General features: G+C 44.1%; 1 protein-coding gene and 1 long non-coding RNA gene across 3 annotated transcripts in view; one reads left to right on the top strand and one right to left on the bottom strand.

Annotated features, from left to right (window-relative positions):
* The window catches only part of LOC146504771 (uncharacterized), a 126,714-nt gene extending 118,515 nt beyond the window's left edge, over positions 1–8,199 (bottom strand). Inside the window, exon 1 of the long non-coding RNA XR_014877769.1 lies at positions 8,100–8,199. This is a non-coding gene — a long non-coding RNA (uncharacterized LOC146504771). The remainder of the gene's footprint in view (positions 1–8,099) is intronic.
* fbxw4 (F-box and WD repeat domain containing 4) overlaps positions 1–13,005 on the top strand; it is a 46,804-nt gene that overhangs the window by 14,367 nt on the left and 19,432 nt on the right. Inside the window, exon 6 of one of the 2 annotated variants that reach the window (XM_085183676.1) lies at positions 11,889–11,954. The exons of the other annotated variant lie outside the window; for it this stretch is intronic. Within the exon in view, the coding sequence (XP_085039802.1) occupies positions 11,889–11,954 (66 nt within the window). The remainder of the gene's footprint in view (positions 1–11,888; positions 11,955–13,005) is intronic. 2 annotated transcript variants of the gene reach the window in all.

The following is a 13,005-nucleotide window of genomic DNA, read 5'->3' as shown; positions in this document are numbered from 1 at the left end:
AGCATCACTGCAGGTGTGGTCCCAATCCATCTGCTCCCTTCTCCCCTCACTCACATGAACAAGACCCTGAGATACTTAAACTACTCCCCTGGGGGGCAGTAACCCGTCCCTGACCCAGAGTAGGCAGTTCACTCTTTTCTTGGCTTAGGAGCATGACTTGGAGGTGACTTGAAGGTGCTCTTCACATTCCACTGCAACCCTCTCAAATCTGGAGGCCACCATCTAATAAAACCAACAGAAACACATCATCTACAAAAAGCCTTCCGCCACCTGAGTAGAGCTAGAAATTTTGTCCATAAAAACTATGAGCTGCATCGGTGATAAGGGGCACCCCTGAGTCCAGCATTTACCGAAAAGAGTCCGACATATCGGCACCAATGCGGATCACACTCCTGTTATGGTTAGACAGGGATTGAATGGCTGGTAGGAATGGGTCAGATATCTTATACTCCCAAAGCAGTTCCCCACAGGATAGTCTGAGGAACGCAGTTGAATGCTTTCTTCAAAAACAACCACATGTAGACTGGTTGGGTAAACTCCCATGCACCCTCAAATATCATTGTAAGGATAAAGAGCTGGGGCACAAAAACCACAACCACATTGTTGCTCTTGCTTCCAAGGTTCGACTAAAGACAGACAAACTGTCCTCTCCAGTACCCTTGAATAGGCCTTACCAGGGAGGCTTAGGAGTGTAATCCCCCTGTAGTCAAAACACATCCTCTGGGCCTCCCTCTGGGACCGCCACCACAGTGTGCCAGTCTAGAGGTTCCGCCCTAGATCTCCATGTGGTGTTGTAGAGGCGTGTCAACCATTATAGCCCTATAAAATCCAGGACCTTTAGGAACTCGGAGTGAACATCCACCCTAGGGTTCCGGCCACCAAGGAGTTGTTTAATTGCCTCACTGACCTCTCCCCTTGTGATGGGAGAGTCATCCCCCTCGTTCCCAGACTCTGCTCCAGAAGATGTGTCAGTAGGATTAAGGAAGTCCACCCCTACTATCCAACATCTGAGTAGAGTACTACCTCGTGCCCAAGTCGCCTGACAATTTGCCAGAATCACTTTGAGGCATACTGAAAGTCTTTTTCCATGGCCTCACCAAACCCCTCCCACAACTGAGTTTTTGCTTCAGCTACAACCTGAGCTGCCTTCCACTTGGCCTGCTGCTATTCTTCAGCTGTCCCATAGGCTAACCAGGACTTCAGCCTCATGGCTCCTTTCACCTGTCCACTACCTTTCTCGAGGACTACCACCGTATCAGGCACCAACCACACTGTAGCCATAGCTCCTTGCTGCAGCCTCAGAAATGGAGGTGCGGAACATGGTCCATTAGAACTTAATGTCCCCAGTCTCCCTCCAAATGCTGTCAAAGTTCTGCCAGAGATGGGAGTTGAACATCTCATGGATCAGGGCCTCTGTCAGGCATTCCCAGCACACCCTCCCAATACATTTAGATGTGCCAGGTCATCCAGCGGCATCCTCCACCACCTGATCCAACCTACCATGAAGTAGTGATCAGTTGATAGCTGGGCTTCTCTTTTTACCCGATTGTTTAGAACATATGATCACAGATCCAATGATATGTTTTCAAAATCGACCACTGACCTATGACCTAGGGTGTCCTGGTGCCATGTGCACATCTTTATGTTAAAAAGTTGTGTTTGTTATAGACAAACTGTTATTTGCACAGAAGTCCAATAGCAGAACTCAACTCTCTGTCACTTGATGCATTACTCATGTGAATTGAAGTCTCCCAATAGGACAATGGAGTCATCAGATGGAGGACCTTGAAGCACCCCATCCAGTGACTCTCAGAAGGCAGTCATATAGTCAGGACCCATTCCCCGAAGATGCAGGGAAACAACCCTTTGTCCAGTGGCAAAGCCTCCACATGTACAGGTAGCAAACCAAGGGATACAAGAATACCCACCCCTCTTCACTGCCTCTTATTGAGGACAGCTCCAAACTGGACGAAAGTCCAGCCCCTCTTCAGGAGACTGGTTCCAGAGCCCGACCTGTGTATTGAGGTGAGCCCAACTATATCTAGTCGGGATCTGTCAACACTACACACAAGCTCGGGCTCCTTCCACACCAGAGAGGTGAAATTCCATGTCCCAGTAGTCAGCCTCAATAGCCTGGGATTGGACCGACATGGCCCCCATGCTTGACTGCTGCTTGATGCACAATGTACCCGACCTCTACAGCTCCTCCTGCAGGTGGTGGGCCTACAGGAGGGAAGGACAATGTAGCATCTTTGCACCCAGCTAGGTTTCATGGGCCCCAAGGCGCTCTGCGTCAAGCTCCCTCCCCATCCATGGCTCCAGGGTGATAACCTGTAAACTGATCCTGCTCAAGATACACAGGTTAATGGGGGAGGGGGGGGGGTTATCACTCATAGGGGTCAAACTAAATAATATTAAACTAAAAGTATAGAAATGGAGTAAATTAACTAAGGCTAGTTAACATTGGTAACAAAAAAAAGAGCTAAATTAAAACACTGGAGATTTTCCGTGGGCTCCACTTAGGAAAAATATATCTGATATGTAAAACAGTGGTGGAATTTCTAGTCATGTAGTCATTTAGCAAGAGATACACTGAACATCTTCTAACTCTAGCTCTATATGAAAATCTGCGGAAATCAGTTATGCATTTTGTTTTGCTTTTTAGACAAAACAAGATGTTTGAAGATGCTAACTCAACCTATGGCAGTTATTTGTTATATATGCAAAATGATCTTAAGTGTACAATCTCTCATCTTGTTACAGAGTAATTTAAGCAGAGTTCAGTTACGTTTGCAGGCATTTGTTCATGCACAGCTCTGCCACAGCATTTAAACATTGCAACATCTTGATTTGTTTGTTTTTTAGATATTCTGTTGTAGATTTGCTGCTGTGCTTGGGATCACCCAGTTTTGGCCATGATTTAGTTGTTAGACAGGTGGGCTCACATTTGTCTCTAGAATTATTTGGTATACCCAGGAGTAGAGCTGGGCGATATAAGATTTTTTCATATCACGATATGTTTTTTTCATTTCAGGCGATAACGATATATATCACGATATAAGCCAAATAACTATATTTGTAAGATTTAAATGTGCCGTTGCTCACAAGTAAAATGTGAAATAATCAGCAGCTTGTTTTGATTTAAATATTTATTTTCCATAATAAGTTCAACAGGGTAGATGTACTTAAGGAACACGAGACTTTTTCAGATAAATAAAGGCAAATATTGCAAACTATACAAAAGGCAGCCGCTAAAGCGTTTAAGTTTCAAAACAGAACAAACAAAACAGACTAAATTGTCAGTTCCACTTAGAAACAAAATATTAATTCTAAAAATAAATCTCAGTTTGTTTTACAGAAGAACAAAATTGACTAACTTTTGTCAACATCAAATAAACTGAGAACTAAAAGGAAATTCTCGATCTCTCCTTGTTGTATAGCTGAGCTTTTCAAACAGTTTAACAGTTACTTTAGTCTGACAAAAGCCGAATGACGAATTAGCGCTTCCAGTCAGAGACTGAGCATGCACCGCTTTATTGTATTTCCAGACTTGCTTTCGGCACAATTTACAGTGCGCGCTACTCTGTTTTTGTCAGACTTGAAATAGCAGAAATACCTTCACACTACGGGACTTCTGTGGCTCTTCCGTTCAACAATCTCTCCGGCATTGGAACCATCATCTGTTTTCTCTTCGGTAACCTTCGGTCACGCTCTCGGTTGATTTTTCCTCCATTACCCGGGCGGCACGGCGGCTGGCTGCTTCCCAAACAAATACACATGTGCGGCTTGGCACTTGTGCTGCACGTAACAAGTCACGTGACGTGACGCTGCGGCTGTGATTGGTTCGGCTCTGCCCTACTTAATTTGGATTGGCTGTTCTTCTTTTTCTTTAAGAGGACAAGAGAGATGAGGTCTATCGCAATAGTTTAATTTTTCTATCGAGAAAAAGTTATTTCGCAATACATATCGTTATCGTTCTATCACCCAGCTCTACCCAGGAGTTTATGGTTATCTCAATAATTACAAGGTGCCCAGGTCCTGTGGCCTTCGTCAGCCGTCCACCAGCGGTTGACAGTTGGTATGAGGGGTTTGAAGCTAAACATAGTGCTGTGTATTATGGCCAATCCCACTTTGGGATTGTCTGTCCACAGTTTTGTTGTTTGTTATCATTATGTTTTTTTAATTCAACATCATTATTATTATTACCTTTGCAGCTTTGAAAATCTAAGAATCCTAGAGATCAGATACAATAGGCAGGCAGGATACCTGATGGATAACTGCCCAGCCTGACGTTGGGCAAATACAAAGAGACAGGAAGCCATTTGCTCTCACATTGACACCTGGGCAATTTAGATTCACATTTAACCCAACCTTGATGAAGCCGGAGTATCCGGAGAGAAGCCACGCAACCACGGGGAGAACATGCAAACACAGAGTCTGTGTGTCTTGGTGTGAGGCATCAGTGCTAACCACCACACTACCAAGCTGCCCGTTTGTGTTATTATTTTTCTTAGTTTGGCAGCTTTGAAAATCTAAGAATCGTAGAGTTCATTTTTGTTTTTAATCATATTTTCTTACACAACAATCTGCAAGTCAGTTATCCAGAATGTTGAGATATTTTAGCATGTAGAAGTACAGATCTCTGTAATTTCTTTGGTGGTTCAACAAGTCTATGTTAGATATAAGCTTAATAATAATGAGAAATATAATAACCTCAGATCACCGAAATGAAAGACAAAGTGATCTAATATTCCTTGTTATGTTTAAGAAAATCTATCACAATGATCTTTTCTCCTAATCCTATTTGCTGTTGCAAATTTGTTGCCAACGCAGTTTGTATACAGCAGAGTTCTTCCACGCCGATGTCCAGTGTGGAGCATCGCGTTAGGTCCTGGTCTATTCCACCCGGCTGAGCAGCCCCAGCTGAGGAATGTCCTGGTGACCCCACAGACATGAGACACAAACAGAAGCCAAAAGGGCCACAGGGGGTGGTGATGGGACAACAGGGTCCAGGCATGCGCGTGTGTGTGTCCCCATGCATAAGAGTGTCTATTTGTGAGAGGAAAAAGTGCATGCTTGTAGGCAGGCAAATGTTTGTCCATGCATGTCGTTGTGTAAAGGGGTAGGGGGCGAGGGAGAGAACCCTGGGAGTGAAAGAAAGAGAGGGAGTGTGCATAGGGGGTTCGGGGGTCAGCACTTGCACCCTTTGAGCATTGTTTCCCTCCCTGGCAATATAAAAGCATCATAACCCTTTGAGCCCAGACATATTTAGAAACCACATAAAAGCACTTTTTACAAACTAGATACACGTCGGTCACAAAGCCCGGGGTCAAGCGCAACAAATTAACAGCCCTATTTCTGACAGGGGGTGGGGGTGAGAGCTGGAAGCTTGGTGACAGGCTGAAGCTGAAACGCTGGAGCCCAGCTTCCCAGGGTGGTGAAGAGGGCTGCTTTCTTGCATTCATGTGTAATTGGTCTGAGAGGCTGAGTGAATGCTGACTTACTTTTGTTTCTATTATAATCCTCTTTATAGAAGACTTGCCTACCGTAACTCTAACAAAAGTCAAGACGGCTACTATGAAAGGCAAGAATCTTATTTGTCTCTTATTTGTGTCACACATTGAAACCCCCATCGCGATTTTTAGCATCTTAGAGAAGCCTTTATCAAATGCTGATGCATCTCCAGAAAGGTAGGTCATCATGAAAACTTTATGTAATTCACAAAGTTCAAATGCAATGCAGACTTGCCTACCGTAACTCTAACAAAAGTCAAGACGGCTACTATGAAAGGCAAGAATCTTATTTGTCTCTTATTTGTGTCACACATTGAAACCCCCATCGCGATTTTTAGCATCTTAGAGAAGCCTTTATCAAATGCTGATGCATCTCCAGAAAGGTAGGTCATCATGAAAACTTTATGTAATTCACAAAGTTCAAATGCAATTAGTTTTTCATTATGTAAGTATTTTCATACTCTTTCATATTACCACCCACTCTTTCTTTAAAATCTCACATATCCTTCTTTCTTCCACCTTGATGAGATTCCCAGCTCTAGATGCACTGAAGCATCCCCCCTGCATAATACTGCCACACACAGTGTTCTTTGGTTTGTACCCTCCTTCCTTTCTCTCCATATGTAGGCAGCATCTCTGTGGCGCACACGCTCTAGTTTCTACCAAAGGTCCAGTATCCATAATCTTTCTCCATCCTTCTGTCTGTCTTCCACAGAAGAGGAGTTTCTGTTGAACTCTTGTGCTCTAGTGATTGTCCTCATTGAGACTACGGTTTCTGACCAGGTTCAGACCTTCACTCGTGTCCTGCAGTCATTCTCTCACTTGTTGTTTTTCCATAGTCTTTAAAATCTTTTGCTTTCTCTACCTCTGCCAGGCTTGTTCTGTGTTGTTTGGCTGACTTTAGATTTCTAGATGATACACCTCACTCCAGACACTTGGAAATGCTCTAAACAAATTTCTTTCATTTTTGGCGTGGGCTGTGCTCTGGCTCAATTAAAAGCTCCGTTTTTCAGGGCCAATAATATCCTCCCTGGTTCTGTTATTGTGTGCAAATAAAAATAATTTGTTAATTCTAAAGAAAACTAGTATGTGTAGAAAATAAACATCGTAACAATAAATGGTAAAGGCCTGTATTTATATAGTGCTTTACTAGTCCCTACGGACCCCAAAATGCTTTACACATCCAGTCATCCACCCATTCACACACACTCATTCACACACTGGTGATGGCAGCTACATTGTAGCCACAGCCGCCCTGGGGTGCACTGACAGAGGCGAGGCTGCCGGACACTGGCGCCACCGGGACCTCTGACCACCACCAGTAGACAACGGGTAAAGTGTCTTGCCCAAGGACACAACAACCGAGACTGTCCAAGCCGGGGCTCGAACCGGCAACCTTCCGATTACAAGGCGAACTCCCAACTCTTGACCATCCATCACCCCAATAATGCGATGGCTAATCATTTTGTCTTCAACGGTATTTACATACTGGCCTTCCTCTTGACTACACCCGCTCTAGAATTCAGGTCAATCAAGGCTTGCTAATCAACCACAGTCAACACACTGTTTTGGAGGAGTTTAGGCACTGTGGGCAGAAACATTATAAATAATCACAGACTGCAGAAACTTGACACTAAACTTAAAACACTATGAATCCTGTGGACATGTATCGTGGCAGCAGTCTACTCCATGATTGTGATTGCATGTAATGAACTGGATGAAGACTTTTCCCTCTTTTGCCCACATTTGTAAGGAAAATGTTTGTGGGTTGAGCAGCAGATGAGTGTGTGAAAAACACCCATGTCAAATGTTCTGCCAGCCAGTCCACATAGTAGGGATGTCAGGCACAAGCTCCGAAGACAACATCTCAAGAAGATGGTTTAAGCACACCCTATCATCACTGAACTGGATAGATGTGACTCTTATCAGCTGTTTGGGCTGCGTTTTATGGGCTCGGTCTTTGAAAATGTGATAAAAAAATGAAGCTACCTCTTGGTGCCTTCGCAAAATTGGGACAGTAGAAAACTACTATGTGAATTCCATGAATTTAAGGTTTTCCTACATGATATTCAGTTTGTGTTGTTCCTGTTGAAAGCAGCAGAGCACATGCTCTCACAGTTACCTCAAGATTAAAAAAAGGCCGATATTGTGACGTCGGAGTTCACATGAATGCAGCTCGTGCGCTGCACATAGAAAGCAACCTTCTTGCTGTGAGGCAACGGTGCTAACCGCTGTGTCACCGTGCTGCCTCAGAGTATGTCATCAAGTACAAATTACTTCTGCACATTTTTAAGTATAAAGTCAACAGGATGTAACAAAGTTTGCAGGTGTATTAACACCAGTTTTAGTAACATGCATAAATTAAACAGCAAAGGTGACTTACTAAGATTAGCAGCAGAAAACCTGAGCAAGACTGTCATCATTACCGCTATGGCTGCTAATTTATTTGGACAGTGGAAATGTGAGAAGCATCAGTAGTTTGAAGCACTTTGCCAAATGAGACTTGTACAGCAGCGTTTCACTGACCTGATTAATCATCAGAGATCAACAGAGCGCCACATGTTTGTGGCAGAAATACAAACACACACTCGACGGGGTGGCTGTAGCTCAGGCGGTACAGCAGGTCATCTACTGGTCGGAAGGTTGGTGGTTCGATTCCTGGCTTCCCCTAGTCTGCATGCCAAATATCCTTGGGCAACATACTAACCCCAAATTGCTCTCCGATGCATCCATTGGAGTATGAGTGTGTGAATGTTAGCTATAAAGCACTTTTAAAATGTGCTTGTGTGAATGGGTGAATGCACAAGTTGTGTAAAGTGCTTTGAGTGCTCAGATGAGTAGAAAGCTACATAAGAACCAGTCCATATGTTGTTGCACAATCCGAGTGTGTTTACATTTCGATTCTGCATTTTATATAAGAACATTAGCAGTGCAATGAAATACAAGTACTGCTCCCCCTGGTGGTTACATTTTACATTACCACTGGTTTTCCTAAATGCCGTTTAGCGGCGTTACCACTCGTGGTTGCATCATCCACGTCACAGGTGGGGGATATCCTTACGGTCGACCATCGGCCGGAAGTCGGTCACGATTCCATCAGGGATCAATCATGATCTGTCACTGATGACCATTTTAAGTGTCTGTGTCTGGTGCCGCCTGTGTTTTTGTATCAGTGTGTATGAATGTGTGTTTGGAGAGATGCTGATATGACTGGTTCCCACTGAACACACAGTTTGTGCGACACATTCAGATGACACAGCCAGCTGTTGAGGTTGGTCAGGGTGTTGCCAATGAGAGGTGATGCGATGGGGAGCCGCTGACTGAGCAGAAGAGAAGGACGCTGGTCAGAGATGTGTCTGCGTGTTTGTTTGCATGTGTTTAGGTAAAATTAGGCATGATAGAGGCTTTGACCTTAACAGCTATAATATCAGTCCATTGTTCTGACTCCAGATCAGATCTGGTTGGTGATTCAGTTGGCTTAGGAAGCAGAGGAAACAAGAAGGAGTCATTCTTTGTGTAGGTGGTGTCCCCCTCCTCTTCTCTTGCTGTGATACAGCCAAGTCAGGGGTGAGTAATGTGAGTAATGGAGAGTAATAGGGTCCAGATAGCAAGTGTGACTATAACCCTATTGTATCCTGTGTCAGGAAGGTCAGAGGTCGCCCACTGTGCCTACTGGTCCCAGACCCATCTGGGTCATAAATGAGTTTACCCAACACTAATTACTGGGAACCTGCCAAAGGTCTGTGCTATGTGACGGGGCTGACAGCCGCCCGCATTACTGAGCGTGTGTTTTCCTGCAAACATGCACTTTCTCCGTCGCTCCAGTTCAAAGTACATACACGCCAACAGCACGGCTCAGTCGCACCGCTGCTTGGTACGTTTAGCACCGCTGCAAGGCCTTTGTACGTAAGGCCGAGTCCTGTTAGATTCGGCAACACAGCCTCCAGGATGATAAACGTTCAGTCAAGCCAGTGCATGTGATTCCACCACGGTGCCACATTACTGTCCACAAGCACCTTGTTTGTCTGTGGAGCTAAAAGTATACGCTGATTCAACGTGAGCTGTGTCAAGCAGAGGAGAGGGGAAGAAGGTCAGGCATGTGGCCCTTTCAACATAAGAGAGTCTGGTCCTGAGGAGGAACATGTAGGCTGGAGTACAACCGCATCCTCGACATCTCACAGAACCTGGAATTTGTAGGTTTTGTTCTACAAATGTTCGTCAAGATTATGGACTTGACTCTTTATAGAAATACGGCATGAACAAATGCCATGTAAAAAGAAAAATGTAATAAAGAACAAGATGATGGTTATGGTGCTGGTTGGGTTCCAGTCCTACTCTCGTTTCCCCTCAACTCTTTAATGCAGGTGTGGGCGACTCCAGGCCTCGAGGGCGCCTGTCCTGCAGGTTTTAGATCCTTGATCCAACACAGCTGATGAACTAATCGTGTGATTCAGGTGTGCTGACCCAGGGTGAGATCTAAAACCTGCAGGACAGCGGCCCTCGAGGCCTGGAGTTGGACACCCCTGATCTAATACATCAAATATAAAAATGTCTTCTATTAAAAGCTAGTTTAAGATAAAGTTCTCCCCATGCTCCGTGCTACCTCATCACTTACTCAAAATCTTGCGTTGAAGTTTTAGTTGGTTCTACTTTTATATAATTTGATGACACTGAAGTTCAAAGTTAGCAGTGAGTGTGAATTTAAAATATTTCACAGTGAGAGCTTCTTACCACAGATTAAAAATCAGGACATTAATAATGTTGAGAATTTACTCTGAATTATAACAAACGAGGCCATGCAGTGAGTTTCAGAGAGCAGATTCAACTTCTGTCAGCGTTGAACAGAAATCTGAACTCTGATGCTGGAAGGAGACTTTTTATTTCTATGTTGGCTGCAAATTTAAAATGCACAGACTTTGCCACCGTTAGCATGACTCCATGGAGCCCGTTGGAATCTAATCTCGTCATGCACCTTTAAGCTGTGCCTGAGGTTGAAAGCATGACAAGTGTAACTGACAAGTCTGTGGACATGATGCAGTGTGATGTTTCCAAATAACATCTTCACCTGCTGCAGCACAGACTTGAGTCCTCATTATTTGATCCAAACATCTGTCAGTAGCTACCTCTGCATGTAAAAGGCGGGTCCTCCCCCTGTCTGTCAACCCTGTGGGAGGGCACTAAGCTCTGAGTCTCCACATCCCGTTCAGCCCTCCTAGTCAGCTTCTCCCACAGTGCTCCTCCCCTCACCTTCTCCTCTCCCTCACCTCCCCACATGCGTGACATTCACTGTGCATACCGAGGCTGCTAATTCCAACCTGCCTCTTGAGTCGAAGGCTTGAGCGGTCTTTTTGTTTTCTTCTCTTTTCTTCTGCTGGGAAACAACATGTGCTGAATGTAAGACCAGAAGAGAATCTGGTTATTTGTGATAACGAACATTTTCCTACCAGACTCCCCATTTCTCTCCATCCTGGTCAGACAAACCCTGCATGTGCCGTCTACACTTCCTGTATGCATACAGCTGAGCGACGCTGGCAGAGACAAACACATTCTTATTCAAAATGAACCTTTTATGTGATCAGAGAACATTTTTTATAACAGTTGTTAAATCAGGTCAAGAAATCAAGTGCAAAGTGGGCCTTGATGAATCCTCTGAGGTGCTGCTGCTGCTGCTCTGTACAGACAACAGTCTCGAACCTGCGGTCACAGTTTTGTTCCTTTAACAGTGCAAAACTGTCTTTTTCAGAAACACTTTGTATGCTGTGCACTCACACGTGCTCCCACAGAGAAAGGAGGCTATAGGCAGGCTTCTGACTCTGAGACAGCAGAGCTAACACAAACTGTCAAATCACTTTTAATTTCACGCAAAGTAAACACTTGTGTTTAAAAGGCAGTTTTTGTGTATCTTTTGCTACTTTGTAACATGTGATCCAGGCGTTCTGGGCTCTTTATGCACTTTCAGAGCATCTTGAGCCCAGCAGCTGAATCCTGCCGGCTCCTCACTCTTGTCCCTTTGTGATTCATTGATCCACTGTTTCAAACTGTGTCCGTTCATCTGGATGTGCAGATGAAGCCACAGGGAAGCAAATATAAAAAAGAATAATGATTTGAAATAATAAGATCTCAGCATCATTTATAAAACGTCTTTTGTGCTCTTTGGAAACTACGCTGGTTAATCTTTGGAAAACAGGAAACGTTGGAACGACCGCTTCCTTTTACATATGTGTACATACGGATCGTTTTCATCCACTGTAATTGTTTTAATATATTTTTCCATATAGGACGATAAGCCAGCTGATAAAAATTAAATGAATCATTTTGTTTTGTGTCAGCACATGTTTGTTCAGCTGGTTTAAGGACATGTCTCTCTGTGTGCAGCTCCTTCGTCACAGGCACTGCGTGCTGCGAGAACTTCTCCCCTCTGCGCATCTGGGATGTTGAACGGTGAGTCAGGAAGCTCCTCGCTGTAACAGCGTCGTGTTGAGCAACATATTAAAGTATTGTTAGTCATACAACACATGCTTCCATACAACCTGCTTTGCTTTTTGTCATGTAAGTGTTTAAATAATTATCAGCTCAGCTAGAAACGTTTTGATGATGAGCAGAGGCAGCTTTGATCCACGTGACAGGAGTGCAGCACGATGAGCTGTGCACAGTGTTTCTGTACAACACAACATACACAAGTTCAATCTTCTAAATAGTCACATGTTCCTGTCAAAAGTTACTCCTGAAATGAGAACAATAAGCATCTTTTATGTTATTGTAAGATGTGTAATGAGCTGGAAACAAAACTCCTCAACAGTCTGAATTTACCGGATCTCTGCATATTTCGTTTTTTCTTGATTTTCCATCTTACCAACAAATCTGCATCAGCTGGAAAACTCCGTGGAGCAAGTCTTGAGCTTCGTCAGTCCAAAGTGAGGAAGCTTTGACATATCTGACCTTTCCCTGACGAGGCGTCTGTCGTTGAGCAGTGAGAACAGACTGACAGCGCACGACGATGCAGACTGTGTTTGTGCTGTTTGGTTTCTCCTGGACAGGAAACACTCCCCTGATATGAAATGAATTAGATTATTTAAAGAGAGATGACCCTTGAACAGCATTTATATATTTAAATGATATTGAAATGTTACGGCAGCAGCTTCCCAAAATGTTTGGACCTTAGAAAAAACCGATAAATAATTTCAAATATTCAGCCTTTAAATGACAGAAGGAGCTGACATCAGGCCGGACTTTAGGAACTGCAGAGACCAGGTGCAGAGGATGGAGGTCTGAGTAGTGAAGAACAGAGCATCAGCCATGCTGTGCAGACACCTTCAGAGCTTCAGAGTCCACGTGGACGTTCACTCCTCACACCTGACGTCCTTCTGTCGCCTCTGAGAGGGAGAAACACTGACAACAACAGATATTATCAGTGAACATGCAAAGAAGACACGAGTGTCAGAAACGGCATCAGGATCACACTACAGCGAAATACTTTGTTACTGTACTTAAG

Source organism: Neolamprologus multifasciatus, chromosome 13 (assembly GCF_963576455.1).
Source record: "Neolamprologus multifasciatus chromosome 13, fNeoMul1.2, whole genome shotgun sequence".
NCBI classification, from domain to species: Eukaryota; Metazoa; Chordata; class Actinopteri; order Cichliformes; family Cichlidae; genus Neolamprologus; species Neolamprologus multifasciatus.
Note: the sequence above shows the minus strand (reverse complement) of the source record. Positions and strands in the feature narration are given on the sequence as shown.